Genomic DNA, 15,981 nt, shown 5'->3' with positions numbered 1-15,981 from the left:
ACACCTCCAGGCTGTGTAAGGGCTATTTGACCAAGAAGGAGCGTGATGGAGTGCTGCATCAGATGACCTGGCCTCCACAATCACCCGACCTCAACCCAATTGAGATGGTTTGGAATGAGTTGGACAGCAGAGTGAAGGAAAAGCAGCCAACAAGTGCTCAGCATATGTGCGAACTCCTTCAAGACTTCTGGGAAAGCATTCCAGGTGAAGCTGGTTGAGAGAATGCCAAGAGTGTGCAAAGCTGTCATCAAGGCAAAGGGTGGCTACTTTGAAGAATCTCAAATATAAAATATACACTTTTTTGTTTACTACATGATTCCACATGTGTTATTTCATAGTTTTACTTCTTCACTATTATTCTACAATGTAGAAAATAGTACAAATAAAGAAAAACCCTTGACTGAGTATGTGTGTCCAAACTTTTGACTGGTACTGTATATATAACCATAATGAATGTTTAACCATTGTGTGGTGTTGGGGTCTGTGGGACCCATTTTCAATGTTAACAAAAATAAAATAAAAATCAACCTGAGTGTGTGTGTAGGTGAAACAAGTAAAAATGTAACAAAAAGGTTTGCTGTGTGCCTACTCTGTCTTCCTCCTCCCTGGTCCTGCTGTTTCAATATACAATAGCACCAATAACCTGCTTGTCTCCTGCTTTTTTCACACTCTTTACCCTCTTTACACTCTTTTTTTCTTTAGTGTGTGAAACTACACAATGTATTGCGGGACCCTACACAATGTTATTACAGTACATTCTTTTTGATACATTATTTCAATACATTGTAAAAAAAAAAAAACTTTATTTTCATGCACTCTACCCCAGCCAGGTACACATTGGGGGAGGGACACAACAAATAAACAGCTTTGCATGTTTGGCTCCTTACCACAATCAATCAGTATGGCAAAAATAATCTCTGCTCAGAGGGCCTTAGAAATAAGTCTTCCACTTTGGAAGATTAAGAATTTTCCGAATATGAGGATCTGTCTCTGTCAATTTGGAGTCTGACTGTGAGTTGGAAGAAGGAGATGAGATTGACCCTCAGCCAGCCCAAGGACCAGCCCGTCAGCAATCAACTCATGAGCAGCCTGGAGGAGGAGAAATATGGATGTCAAAAAATTGTGAAATTGAAATTGAAATTGTCTTCTTGCCCAAGGAATGAGCCACCCCTCATGGCTGCCAATGTGATAAGGATGCAACCAGGGCTGACACGGATGGCGGTTACTCATGTGCAGGACATAAAGTCTTCTTTTGAACTGTTCATCCCAGACACCATCCAGAAAATCATTCTGGACTGCACTAATTTGGAGGAAAGGCATTTTTTTGGAGAGAGATGGTAAGAGGTTGGCCAAACTCATTTACATGCATTCTTTGGGGTTCTTATCCTTGCTGTTTTTTTCAGATCCATTGGGGAATACACAGAATCCCTGTGGGATGCAGAAATTGGCAGAACTTTTTAGTGCAACAATGTCTCTGGAAAACTTCCACATTATTTCCAGGATTATCCACTTCAATAACTGAGACACCAGACCAGCTCGGCGGCAGTGTGACAAGCTAGCTGCAGTCTGGTCAGTTTGGGACAAGTGGGTGGACCGCCTCCCATGTTTTACAATGCTGGGCCCAACGTTACTGTTGATGAGCAGCTTATGCCATTTAGGGGCCGCTGCCCCTTCAGGCAGTACATACCGTCTAAACCCGCAAAATATGGAATCAAGATCTGGGCTGCCTGTGATGCTGCTTCATCATATGTGTGGAACTTGCAAGTGTATACGGGGAAGCCAGATGGAGGAGCCCCTGAGAAGAACCAAGGGATGCGGGTTGTCCTGGATGTGACATAGGGACTCCGTGGACGCAACATCAAATGCGATAACTTTTTTACTTCGCACAAGCTGGGGACAGGACCTCCTCAAGAGGAAGCTGACGATGGTAGGAACAGTATAAAAAAACAAGCCAGAGCTCCCACCTCAGCTGTTGAATACACGGAACAGGCCTATCAACTCCTCTAAGTTTGTGTTCACGGCCGACACGTCCCTAGTGTCCTACGTGCCAAAGAAAGGCAAAAAGGTGGTACTCATGAGTGTGCTGCATAGGGATGGGAGAATATGTGGCCAGGAACATCAAAAACCTAAATCATAATTGATTATAATGCCACAAAAGAAGGGGTGGACAATTTAGACAACATGGTGACTGGCTTCAGCTGCAAAAGAAGAACCCTACGCTGGCCACTTGTGATGTTCTTCAACATCTTGGGACATCTTGGCGTACAATGCATTTGTCACCTGGATGGCATTGAACCCAGATTGGAACAGATGGAAGCTCCAGAGAAGACACCTCTTTCTCGAGGAGCTGGGCAAGACGTTGGTAAGACCTCAAATCCAGAGGAGGCAACATATCCCAAGGACCACAGCTTCTGCAGCCATCGTGAGTAGGATTCAGGAGGAGGATGCTGGTGCCCCAATCGCCCGACTCACAGAACCAACAACTCCAATACCGGAAGTAAGTGTGAGTGATGTTGTTTCATGTGTGTGTGTCTGACTCTCCTTCCTTGGTCTGCTGTAACTATATATGTGAGTGAGTGAGTGAGATGTTAGTAAAACTCCTGAACGAAGTGTTTTCATCATTCTGGACTACAGCCGGTAGCAACAAGAAGAAGTGCTGCGATGTGTGTGGACCCAAGAAGGACAGGAAGACACAGTACACATGCAGCAAGTGAAAGAAATACATTTGCAACACACACACAGTAAAACTCTGTCTCATGTGGTGTGTAGACCAGCCTTCATTTGTGTTCAATGGGGCTCATTTATCATTTCCGTAAAATACTGTATGTAAAATGTGTCCTTCCACTTTGTTCAGTTCAAAGCAATAAACATCAATAGTAATGAAAACCTTGTTTCATTGATATTTGTTCAAGATAAACATGATTTATTCCACGCATTTCTTGATTATAATTGATTTTTACGAACAAAAATCACATTTTATTTTTTTTAAATGAATAGCGCTTTTATTGATAAATGTGATCTAGCAGAGGTAAATGGCAAATATTAACCAAATATTAACTAAGTATTAAGTATGACATATTTTTACGTAAATTGTTCTGGCTGTATTGTTTTAAAAAAAAGGCAATAATGTTGTGTGTCCATCAGACCCGCAAACATTGGGTAAATAACAAAAACATGAACACCACACAAGGCTTAAACCGTGTCATAAGTGGATTTCTGTTTTGGCGTTATTACACTACAATAAACATATGCAACCCCCCCCCAGTCAGACGTGATCAGAACTCGAGTAGCCAGAAGTGCGAGTCCATTCCTACGAAAGATGCTCCGTTGCGGAGTTTCCATCAAACGAGACTCAGGACAGAACTTTGGAGAGTGGTCGCCAGACTTCAGATCACACTGCTAACTCTGCTCAACATCGCATTCAATTTAACAGGGGGACTCGCAGCATTCGAGTTGATTTAAAATACGGGGATCAAACCTACTGATATAAAGGGTGTAAGTCTTATTTTTTCTCTCTCTGAAATAATTTATTACAGTTGAATAACGTTGTTATATTACAGTACACATTCCAACCTGGAACCTATACATTCTTATGCCGTATTAGTTCATCATAGTGTTTTTCTTTTTAAATACGTGTGGAATCAAAACGTTCTGTCGGATCTTCATTGATTGAGTTGACGTGTAAAATGATTCATACCAGACTATGTCTATGTACAATTTTCAGTCTGAATCTACACTTCAAAGGGGATTGATTGACGGATGACCATAAAGCCATGCACGTGACACTGGTACTTTTCATCTGTGGTAAGTAGCCTTTGCGCTGAGCGCTTTGAAGGCAATTAACATTTTCCTATGCCAACCAACGGCCTAATGATTGCAATGAAAACGGTATGAGTTGTAAACTGCTCTATGGTTGTGTCATTTATACTGTTGAATATATGTGTTGTGAACTTGCGATGCAGAATTTAAAGGTTAAAATGACAGCAACATGTGGTTACCTCAAGTATCCAGAATTAAAACAAATGGACAGAAACCTATACAGATCTACTGTAGCCTACATGGCTGAAGGACGGGACAGAGGGAGGCAGAGGGTTGTGTTTACTGTCTCCAGCTCTGAGACAAGATGCCGTGTTTTTTGGGGGGGATACCCATTCCCCTCCTTAGGGGTCAAAATCAAATCCAATTTTATTTGTCACATACACATGGTTAGCAGATGTTAATGCGAGTGTAACGAAATGCTTGTGCTTCTAGTTCCGACAATGCAGTAATAACCAACGAGTAATCTAACCTAACAATTTCACAACAGCTACCTTATACACACAAGTGTAAAGGGATGAAGAATATGTACATAAAGATATTTGAATGAGTGATGGTACAGAACGGCATAGGCAAGATGCAGTAGATGGTATAGAGTACAGTATATACATATGAGATGAGTAATGTAGGGTATGTAAACATTATATTAAGTGGCATTGTTTAAAGTGGCAAGTGATACATGTATTACATAAAGATGGCAAGATGCAGTAGGTGTATAGAGTACAGTATATACATATGAGATGTGTAATGTAGGGTATGTAAACATTATATTAAGTGGCATTGTTTAAAGTGGCAAGTGATACATGTATTACATAAAGATGGCAAGATGCAGTAGGTGTATAGAGTACAGTATATACATATGAGATGTGTAATGTAGGGTATGTAAACATTATATTAAGTGGCATTGTTTAAAGTGGCTAGTGGTACACTTCTCAGTTCACAGTTGGGCCACTGTCCTTGGTGCTAAATTCCCCTGTGTTCCTGGGTGGTGTTGGAGAGGTGTCGGAGTGGGGCTTTGGGGAGGCTAACCATCAACTCTGTTTGTTGTTTATGGTTCTCCTAAAATAGCCCAGCTGAATCCGCAAATGGAGCCAGTCCACCCCACCAACGATGTTGTTGTTACAGCATCACAGGGTGTGTGGGTTGGGGGAGGGGGGAGGGGGGGGTATTTAATCCGAGGCTGAGGACTGGTCTTTGTTAGAGGGTTCTACTTGTGAGTGTAGTCTACCCAGCAGTCTGTCATTATAGAGATACAGAGTGATCTCTTCAGAACCCTGACGCCTCTGTGTGTGACCTCTGGAGGTCAGGGGGCATTTCCATCTCCTCACATCATTGGGCCAGACTAGGTTAATTACTTTTCGTGTGTGGGTGAAAGGGACTGGCTGTTCAGATGGACAAAGCTCAGCTCTTCTCTCTCTCCTCTCCCTTTCACTTTTCTCCTCCTCCTCCTCCTCCTCCTCCTCCTCCTCCTCCTCCTCCTCAGAAGAAGATGCTAGAGGATGAGAGGGCTGGGGATTTTAAAGAGCAGTGGGGGGGGGGGGGGGGGGGGGTGTATCTATTTTCTATAGATCGTTGACAGCTGAGGCTCCTGTCTCACACTCCAAATGTAACTGGTCTTCATTGGGTCATTTGTGTCACAGTGGTCTCCACCCATTCATTCTCAATAGCCTTGCAGGTGATTCTGCACGTGAGCCCCCACTGTAGTGATTAGTAGACGGGGAACAGCAGCTGTGTTAAGAAAGACCGTGAACAGGGACCTTCTTTACTGTGGAGTGAAAGGAGAGAAGAAAAGGCTGAACAAACTGTTCTTTTGTGAATAAATCTCCCTCTGAAAGAATGTACGTTGGTGACGAGTGTTCAGGCTTACATGAAAGAGGACAGAAGCATTCCTTATAGAACTAAAGCCTCTGTTACATAGCTTTCTTCTAGTCTCCTGGAGCACCGGTGTGGTTTTTGTGTGCAGGTGAAGGACAGGTACAGGCTGGTGCCCAGTGTTGGGAGCCCCTCTGTGAGCAGAGACTCCGGAACTCGTGGATTCAAGAACAATGGGCCAGTTAAAGCCAACCGCAGAAACCAGAAGGAGAGGGGGAGAGAAAGAGGGGGGGGGGGGGGGGGTTATGAGAGAGAAGAAGGGTGGTGGGCAGGGACTTTTCTCTGCGAAAAAAGGAGGATAAGGAGGAGGAAGAGGAGGATGATGAGGGGGAGGACCATGAGGAGGAGGGCAATGAGGTGAGGGGGGTGATGAGGAGGAGGATGAGGAGATATTCTCTCTAAGAACAAGAGGGTGATTGGCACTGTTGGTATCATGTTTGACCTGACCCCAGTGTACTTGATAGGGTCATATATCTTAGGATAACATAGTACCTATTGTGAACTGTGTTTTGTGGCTTGTATTTCATCGATAGTGAATGGTTGTCAGGGTCAAGTTGAGGTTGTGTATAACAAAGTAAGTGCACTTGAAGTTTAGAGTGAAAACACAATGCGTCAGTTAAAAGTTGGGATTGTTTCCTACCAGTTGTCACTTGAAACAGTGGGTGTATGAATGAAGGTTACAATATATCGTTTTTTCTATCTCAGCCTTTTTGTCTCTGCTGATTGATGGCCAGAGCCCTGTCTTGCCGTGGTCTTACATGTTAAAACCATATGAGATCATACATGCTCCTCAAGCTTTAACCACAGTTTAACCCCTTCACACAGTTGAACCCCCTCACACAGTTGAACCCCCTCCCACAGTTGAACCCCCTCCCACAGTTGAACCCCCTCACACACACAGTTGAACCCCCTCCCACAGTGTTCCAATTAGCTGTTCCTCTACTGTCTACCTGTCTTCTTGGAAAGAGGGGCTGCTTTCTGGTCTACTCCCACTCTAAGAAATATAACAGACAAAACCCAGGGAGGAGAAAACCTGGACTGTGTGGCCCCTCCAGGCCTGCCCAGCTTCTGCCTCTTCATCTCACTGCTGTATGCATCTACAACCAAGCTCTATTGTATAATGATAGGCTCTGTCATACGTCTTAAATACACCTGTATTTAAGAGTGGACATGACGTTCATTATGGAGCCTGAGGGGGGATGTCCACTATAGTTTCACTGACCCCCTCCCCACCCTCCCTCTCCCTGCACAGTCTCCAGACTCCACTGCCTCAGTTATAATATCAAGGGACAGATGGTTGCCTAGTAAAAAAACACTCACCTTTAAACACTATCTAGCTGTTTGATGTGGTTATAAAGACAGGCCAGTGCTCACCTGTAATTGACTGGTATATAGATACCTCCATAGGGAGAGCTAAGCTAGCTGATTTAGTTTGGTGTTACAGGTGAAGAGTTTAATTCCAAAACGCTATATATCCATTTTCAGAAATGTTGGTAAATTAGCTTTTTTTGTTGAAAGAACTTATGAAAGAGATTGGTGTTTTTTCACTATTTAATCATTGAATGGGGTTGTTCAATGATAGACATGTACAGTATTTGTTCAAAATCCATCACTTGATGGTTTCATTTCAGAGAAACAAATAATCATGTATAGCATTTTGCAAAATAAAATCTGCCTCACTCTTAGAGAAAGCAGTACTGCTTGATTTTACACATTTAAAATGTAAATGTAAAAAAAAATTTTTTTTTTATTTTTTATTTTTTACAAATGATACATTTCTCACATGATACATTTCTCACATGTGCTATTTCATAGTTTTGATGTCTTCACTGTTATTCTACAATGTAGATAATAGTACAAATAAAGAAAAACCCTTGAATGAGTAGGTGTGTCTAAACTTTTGACGGGTACTGTGTATATATTTTTTAAATAATTCAATACAGTAATATGAGATCTGTATGTAAAACATTTACATTTAAACATTTTTGTCATTGAGCAGATGTTCTCATCAAGAGTTACTTACAGTAAGTGTATTCATCTTAAAGGAGAAGATCATCCAAAATCCAGAAACTCCAAAGTGATTCCATACGTTGAAACTATTTTCAGTGGAGTTTACTCTCTGCCCATCTCTCTCCCTGTAGTGCCCTACTGAAAGTACACTCTGCCCATCTCTCTCCCTGTAGTGCCCTACTGAAAGTACTCTCTGCCCATCTCTCTCCCTGTAGTGCCCTACTGAAAGAGCTGCAAAAAACGGATCATGTAACTCGTAACATTGTTGGATGCAGGCGTCACTCTGCTCCCGTTGCCAGTGAATTCATGATTCAGAAATCTGCGAATTGGGTACAAATTCATTGTTTTATTGAAAGCATACGGGCCAAATTAGCTATTTTTGTCAAAGTACTATTGGTTATGAGTCAGGAAATGTGTACTTTTCCACCTTAAACAGTTGCGGTTTACTTTATGTCATTATTTCATGTAGCCGACTGCCACAGCAGTGGAGATGGGTATCAACTGTTTATGTTTGCCCTCGTGGGGAAAAACCGTGCTACATAGAAACACGATATGCCCTTATATGGAACTTGATGTCAAGATGTAAATTCTCCTGCAGTCAACCTTATTTCACTGTGTGTGTGTAGCAAGCACTTCAGCAACGATGCATATGACCAAGATATGCAATCTGAAATGACAAGATATGCAATCTGAAATGACAAGATATGCAATCTGAAATGACAAGATATGCAATCTGAAATGACAAGATATGCAATCTGAAATTACAAGATATGCAATCTGAAATGACAAACAGTTCTTGTGCTGACTTTGCCCCCAGAGTCAGTTTGGAACTCGGGATGTGAGTGTTGCAACCGAGGACAGACGGTTTTTATACGCTTCAGCACCCGGCGGGCCCGTTCTGTGAGCTTGTGTGGCCTACCACTTCGCAGCTGAGCCGTTGTTGCTCCTAGATGTTTCCACTTCACAAATAACAGCACTTACAGTTGACCGGGGGCAGCTTTAGCTGGGCAGAAATTTGACAAACTGACTTGTTAGAAAGGTGGCATCCTATGACGGTGTCACGTTGAAAGTCACTGTGCTCTTCAGTAAGGCCATTCTAGTGCCAATGTTTGTCTATGGAGATTGCATGGCTGTGTGCTCTGTTTTATACACCTGCCAGCAACGGGTGTGGCTGAAATAACTGAATCCACTCATTTGAAGGCGAGTCCACATACTTTTGTATAGTATAGACAGTATATAGTGTATGTAGCCTAGCCTGATTCTTGAAGTTGGAGGTGCTCTTAATATGTTATTACCATTGCACCTTGACATGTAGACATAGAGGCTGAGATACTCTACAGGTTAACACATGGACCCTATGTATTTATGATGGGGGGGGGGGTTAAATAAAAGGTTAGATCACTCGTTAGATAACTGTCCGTTAGGCCCAGCTGGAACAGGGGTGTGTCTCCAATTCATTTTTGGAATACCGATTTTTTTTTCTCTCAGGAAACCATAGTTTATGTGATTCCTGTAATATTTATGAAGGACATTGTAAACAAGGATGGTAAAATTGTGTCACACAAGCATGTAACAGTGTATGGAGGTGTATAATCAATACAAAATTATGAAAAAACTTATCTCGGCTCTGCCATAAAATTGGAAGAAAAATTTAATTAGTCTGTCCGCCACCCATTGAAAATCATTATGGCTTAAAATGATTAGTATAAATCTGAAAATGTATTAGTTTTACTTAAAGTAAAATGGTTTGACAGCAATGGCGTATAAAATTAAAGTTAGTTGGGAACAGGTCTTTGATGTCCCACTACCTTGGCATTGGGTCTTTGAACTGAAATATAAAACAATTGACACATCAATCCGTTCATTTCAATTTAAGCTATTATATAAAATACTTGCTACAAAAATAATTCTCAATATATGGGGCATATAACAGTCAGCCCTGTGCAGACTGCCACGAGGAAACAGAATCTATAGAACATATTTTCTGGTACTGTCCATCGGTGGCTCGCTTTTGGAGTCCAGGAATGGTTGTTATGTTATAATATCCGGTTTCAGATTGACCTGCAAACTGTATTGTTAGGGGATCTGATAAACCACCATGGGATCAATGGGATATATCATTATACTCTGGGGTAATGTATTTATTTTTAGGGCGATATCACTAGACATTTTACAAATAGGAAGGTTCAGGACCTTTGTAAGACATCACAGTAAAATGGAGTGATGTGTTGCAAAATAAAATAGTAAAATGGCATTATACTGGGAAGGATGTGTTCATCTATGAACATCGGAGGTAAGATCACAATGAATAGTGGATTGGCCGCTGTGGGTGAAAATACAGCACTTACAGAAAGAGTCAAATCCAGCTATTGTGAGAAGAGTAAAGTAGGAATATATGTATAATTATGTAACTAGATGTACTGTACATGTGAGCAAAAATAGCTGTAACAAGCAGTAGAAGTATTGTTGTCCATTAGTTTACTCCAATCAGGGTAGAGATGGTAGGGTTGGGGAAAGAAATATATACACTGCTCAAAATATTAAAGGGAACACTTAAACAACACAATGTAACTCCAAGTCAATCACACTTCTGTGAATTCAAACTGTCCAATTAGGAAGCAACACTGATTGACAATACATTTCACATGCTGTTGTGCAAATGGAATAGTCAAAAGGTGGAAATTATAGGCAATTAGCAAGACACCCCCAAAAAAGGAGTGATTCTGCAGGTGGTGACCACAGACCACTTCTCAGTTCCTATGCTTCCTGGCTGATGTTTTGGTCACTTTTGAATGCTGGCGGTGCTCTCACTCTAGTGGTAGCATGAGACGGAGTCTACAACCCACACAAGTGGCTCAGGTAGTGCAGTTCATCCAGGATGGCACATCAATGCGAGCTGTGGCAAAAAGGTTTGCTGTGTCTGTCAGCGTAGTGTCCAGAGCATGGAGGCGCTACCAGGAGACAGGCCAGTACATCAGGAGATGTGGAGGAGGCCGTAGGAGGGCAACAACCCAGCAGCAGGACCGCTACCTCCGCCTTTGTGCAAGGAGGTGCACTGCCAGCGCCCTGCAAAATGACCTCCAGCAGGCCACAAATGTGCACAAAAGGTGGAAATGTCCAACAAGATGCTGGACCAGGCTGAAAGTAAATTATAAACTTTTTTTTTTTAACTAGTCAAATGACTATAAAGACTGAAGATCAGTCTGGCTAGCTCCTTAGGGCTCAGAACAACCCTAACTAACCCACGCAGAGCCAGGCGGCCATCTTCCACTCCCATAAAGCTCTACACCTGAGTATACAGTATATACCCTGGCAGAGACCAGGTGACAGGAAACATTTGTATTAATAGAAAACACTTTGTCAAACTAAGCCAATAAACACTTAGCAAAGTAAACAACAATACAATAACAGTTTAGATACTATGACCTGTACGATACATATATAGAATACTTTTAAAACAGCTGGACTAGAGCAGAAACTCTTTCCCCCCAATTATTACCCCAATTAGTAACGGAATGTCCCTTAATGAGCAGACCATGGTCACCTGTGCGCTTGGTGGCCACGCCCCTCCACATGCTACAAGACAGATCTCACACAAACATTTGTAAGTGCTGCTTTAGACTGGCAAATAGTGCTGCTTTAGACTGGCAAATAGTACTGCTTTAGACTGGAAAATAGTACAGATTTAGACTGGCAAATAGTACTGCTTTAAACTGACAAATAGTACAGATTTAGACTGGCAAATAGTACTGCTTTAAACTGACAAATAGTACTGCTTTAGACTGGCAAATAGTACTGCTTTAGACTGGCAAATAGTACAGATTTAGACTGGCAAATAGTTAATGCTTTAGACTGGCAAATAGTACATATTTAGACTGGCAAATAGTACTGCTTTAAACTGACAAATAGTACTGCTTTAAACTGACAAATAGTACTGCTTTAAACTGACAAATAGTACTGCATTAAACTGACAAATAGTACTGCATTAAACTGACAAATAATACTGCATTAAACTGACAAATAGTACTGCTTTAGACTGACAAATAGTACTGCTTTAAACTGACAAATAGTACTGCAGTAAACTGACAAATAGTACTGCTTTAAACTGACAAATAGTACTGCATTAAACTGGCAAATACTACAGCTTTAAACTGACAAATAGTACAGCTTTAAACTGACAAATAGTACTTTAGACAAGCAACATAACCATACATAAAGCATCTATTCTGATTAGAATAGATCAAGTGCAGGTAACAAGGTGAGGTGACCAAGCAATTATATCTCCAGGTATACTGTGAAAATGGGACTAGTGCGTGCAGCTTGAAGGATGTTGCTAACTAACGCCAGCGCAATTGCTAAGTTCCAGTCATCGCCCTAATGCTCGTTAGCATCGTCTTGCGAAACTACCTCTTTAACTTCCTTCATACTAGACAACAGAGACATACAAAATGGTATCCACAAGTTCTTCTGACTCAGGGGAAGTAGATAAAGGATCTTATTGCCAAAATCCCAAACTATCCCTTTAAGTGTTGGAACTAATGTCTCCATTATCAATGTGTTGTCACTTACTCTGCTGAGCAGCTTTCAAAGTATCCCTTTAAAACAGCTAGGTGAGACAACCACATATAACAGTCAAATATACAGAATGCGAACATTCCATTCCAGCTGAACAATAGATATAGCGTTTAGCAAAAAAACACATTTTCATACACATCTAAAACATTTAAATAAAACACCTGGCAACGGTAATACTTTACAAACACACGAAGGTGCCCATAAGCAAATCGTTTCTGATGAAAACACCCAAATGTGAAAAATGTGTGGATGTATCGTTTTGTAGAGAAACTCTTTATGTGGATGTAGGTTGTGAGAAACCTACATTCTTACCTCTTGTTTCATTACTCATCTCTAGTGATGAGACCTGGAGAGAAATGACAGGAAGTGTCTGGCTTATCCAGGTCATCTCTCTGTGTCCCAAGGGACAGGAAGGGTCAGCTGCTGGTCTTGGTTCAACTGAAATGGAAAGAAAAATGACTTCCTACCATCACACATATGAACGGAGGCATGTTCAGGCTCAGTCATACACAGTACACACACGCGCGCGCACACACGCACGCACGCACGCACGCACGCACGCACGCACGCACACACACACACACACACACACACACACACACACACACACATTTTCCCAACCCCTAACCCTATATCTTACCCTAGCCTTAGCCCGTAACCCTAACCTAATTTTAACCCTAATTGTAACCTTAAAATAGCCTTTGTCCTCATGGGATGTGGGAAATGTTCTTTGTTTTACTATCCTTGAGGGGGATTTTAGGTCCCCACAAGGTTATAAGAACCAACTAATACACACACACACACACACACACACACACACACACACACACACACACACACACACACACACACACACACACACACACACACACACACACACACACACACACACACACACACACACACACACACAGAACAGACTTTCCCTAATCTCAAGGTTATTCAGAGATTGTACATTAAATCAATTTAAATACCAGACAGATTTACACAAAAGTCTTTGATTGTGTCTCTGATAAAATGTATCAGGAAAATGGAGTGCGCTTGGAGTATAACACAATTACAAATCCCCTATGTACTTTCTAAGTAGAAACACGTGTGAGTAGTTTGGGGCGGCAGGTTCGAGCGTTGGGCCAGTAACCCGAAAGGTAGCTCAATCGAATCCTTAAGCTGACGAGGTAAAAATCTGTCGTTCTGCCCCTGAACAGGGCAGTTAACCCACTGTTCCTAGGCCGTCATTATAAATAAGAATTAGTTCTTAACAGACTTGCCTAGTTAAATAAAAGTGGTTATTTTTTTTAGCTGATGTCTGGCCTCAGTGGAGAATTTGAGTGAATCTCCATCCATCACTCCAGCTGGTGAAAGGGCAAACGGAGAGCAATAGTCAGTAAATCAAACCCACAGCCACTTGACAGGCTGGCTGCAGCCAACATCTGCTGCACATGTGTGTCTGACTGCCCACGTAGACTTACACTGAATAATAGCATCGCCAGGGGCTGGTGACTGAGCAGGTCTGGGACTTGTGAGTACCAAAGGGCATAGGAGGTATGGCAAGGGTCCGGGGCTGTAACAGGACTCTGGAGACCGGAGTGGAAGAACCAGGGTGATTTACACCCAGCAGGAGCAGATGCTTCTCTGTGGCAGGCCTCGTTACTCTTAACGACTGGGTAAGTAACTAGGCAGGGCTCTCTCAGCGCAGCACTACGGTAACAAGGGTCACTCAGGAGTTCTGCTTTACATCCCTACTCGGACAATCTGCCTAACGACCCCCCCCCCTCCCCCGGGGAATCACCATCTACATGGAGATTCCCAGGATTCCATGCTGGAAGGGAGGAGAGGAAGGAGGAGAGAGGCGTTTTTCTCTGGATGTGGGAGTGGATGGCTCATTAGAAGAGACCAGAGAGAGAGGGGAGGGAGGAGAGAGAGAGACCAGAGAGAGAGGCGATGGAGGAGAGAGAGAGACCAGAGAGAGAGGCGAGGGATAAGAGAGAGAGACCAGATAGAGAGGGGAGGGAGGACAGAGAGCGAGACCAGATAGAGAGGGAGGGAGGACAGAGAGACCATAGAGAGAGGGAGGGAAGGGAGGAGAGACCAGAGAGAGAGGGGAGGGAGGAGAGACCAGAGAGAGAGGGGAGGGAGGAGAGAGAGAGACCAGAGAGAGAGGGGAGGGGGGAGAGACTAGAGAGAGAGGGGAGGGAGGAGAGAGAGAGACCAGAGAGAGAGAGGGGAGGGACGAGTGAATATAAACTTATTAGTGGGAGGGATTAAAATCAAAGGCTGTTGACTTTCTCCGGCCCTGTGGAGGCTAGTTTGCTCTGTGGAGGCTAGTTTGCTCTGTGGAGGCTAGTTTGACTTTCTCCTGCCCTGTGGAGACTAGTTTGCTCTGTGGAGGCTAGTTTGCTCTGTGGGGCTAGTTTGCTCTGTGGAGGCTAGTTTGACTTTCTCCTGCCCTGTGGAGGCTAGTTTGCTATGTGGAGGCTAGTTTGCTCTGTGGAGGATAGTTTGCTCTGTGGAGGCTAGTTTGCTCTGTGCCAGTTCTATACTTCCCTGTGTTTTTCAAAGCCACACCCATATTCAGGTCAGGAACAGGATGCCAAGCAGGGACGTTTGTCTGTCTGCAGCGTTACTCTTATTCTGTTTACTCACTTCCCACGCAAGCTGTGCCAAGAGCTCCAAATGCTGCCATCAACTATCTTAAAACAAGTGTTCTAGATGTAGAGCCTCCATAGCTCTCTCTTTGGGGGGGGGGGGGTGCAATCTCCCTTTCATATTTTATGACTGTCTGTCTGTGTATGCGTGTACTGTATGTGATTGTGTTTGTCTTGGTGATTGGTTCCAGTGTTTACACCCAGGAAGGTGCTGACAGCGGATTCCGTTCCGTCTTTGTCACCCAGTCAGATTGGAATGTTTCTTCTTGATGTCACCTCGCCATCCGCCCCCTGTCTGTCTCCAAACACAACCCAGTGACATGTCAAAGAGATCAGGTCCCTGCTGCTCTCACCGTGGAGACAACGACTGGAGGTTTTTATTCTTTACACTCCCCCAGCTGATCCTACTAGGAACACAAAGTGCTAAACAACTTTATTGACCGTTGAGGAAAAGTAGAAGAGACAGGACAAAGTGAGTCACCAGCTGACAGGCACAGCCGTCTCTCCAGAGAGTGCCAGGACAGGCAGTGGGGTTTAGCGTAGAAGACGATTACTGTACACACACACACAGAGAGAGACAGAGACAGAGAGAGACAGAGACAGAGAGAGACAGAGACAGAGAGAGAGACAGAGAGAGAGAGAGAGACAGAGAGAGACAGAGACAGAGAGACAGAGACAGAGACAGAGAGAGACAGAGACAGAGAGAGACAGAGAGAGACAGAGACAGAGAGACAGAGAGAGACAGAGACAGAGACAGAGAGAGAGAGAGAGAGACAGAGACAGAGACAGAGACAGAGACAGAGACAGAGACAGAGACAGAGACAGAGACAGAGAGAGATGAGGTGAGAAAAGCCCATCTGGTCCAGGCCATTACAGGCAGATTAGCCGGGGCAAGGCCGACTGCAGACCAGAGAGAATGCTGGGAGCTGTTCAGTCTAAACTAATTACACTTGTTTTCGGAAGAGGTGGAAATAACTATTATTACACACATAATAAACCACATTAGCAGTGCAGAGTACATGTGCAGTTCAGTATAGTCCAGAGCAGAGGAGAGGAAACAATC

At 43.1% G+C, this 15,981-nt stretch overlaps 2 protein-coding genes across 3 annotated transcripts in view; both read left to right on the top strand.

The window, feature by feature from the left end:
* The first annotated feature begins 3,356 nt into the window (after window positions 1-3,356).
* Window positions 3,357-15,981, top strand: part of LOC139543015 (laminin subunit beta-2-like) — a 72,446-nt gene continuing 59,821 nt past the window's right edge. For both annotated transcript variants that reach the window (XM_071349105.1, XM_071349104.1), the window contains exons 1-2: window positions 3,357-3,495; window positions 3,725-3,804. In XM_071349105.1, the coding sequence (XP_071205206.1) occupies window positions 3,774-3,804 (31 nt within the window). In that variant the 5' untranslated portion in view covers window positions 3,357-3,495; window positions 3,725-3,773. The remainder of the gene's footprint in view (window positions 3,496-3,724; window positions 3,805-15,981) is intronic.
* LOC139543200 (keratin-associated protein 4-3-like) overlaps window positions 13,818-15,981 on the top strand; it is a 9,929-nt gene continuing 7,765 nt past the window's right edge. The window contains exon 1 of the mRNA XM_071349468.1: window positions 13,818-13,873. Within this exon, the coding sequence (XP_071205569.1) occupies window positions 13,818-13,873 (56 nt within the window). The remainder of the gene's footprint in view (window positions 13,874-15,981) is intronic.

The sequence above is a fragment of the Salvelinus alpinus genome, chromosome 17 (genome assembly GCF_045679555.1).
Source record: "Salvelinus alpinus chromosome 17, SLU_Salpinus.1, whole genome shotgun sequence".
Lineage (NCBI taxonomy): Eukaryota > Metazoa > Chordata > Actinopteri > Salmoniformes > Salmonidae > Salvelinus > Salvelinus alpinus.
Note: the sequence above shows the minus strand (reverse complement) of the source record. Positions and strands in the feature narration are given on the sequence as shown.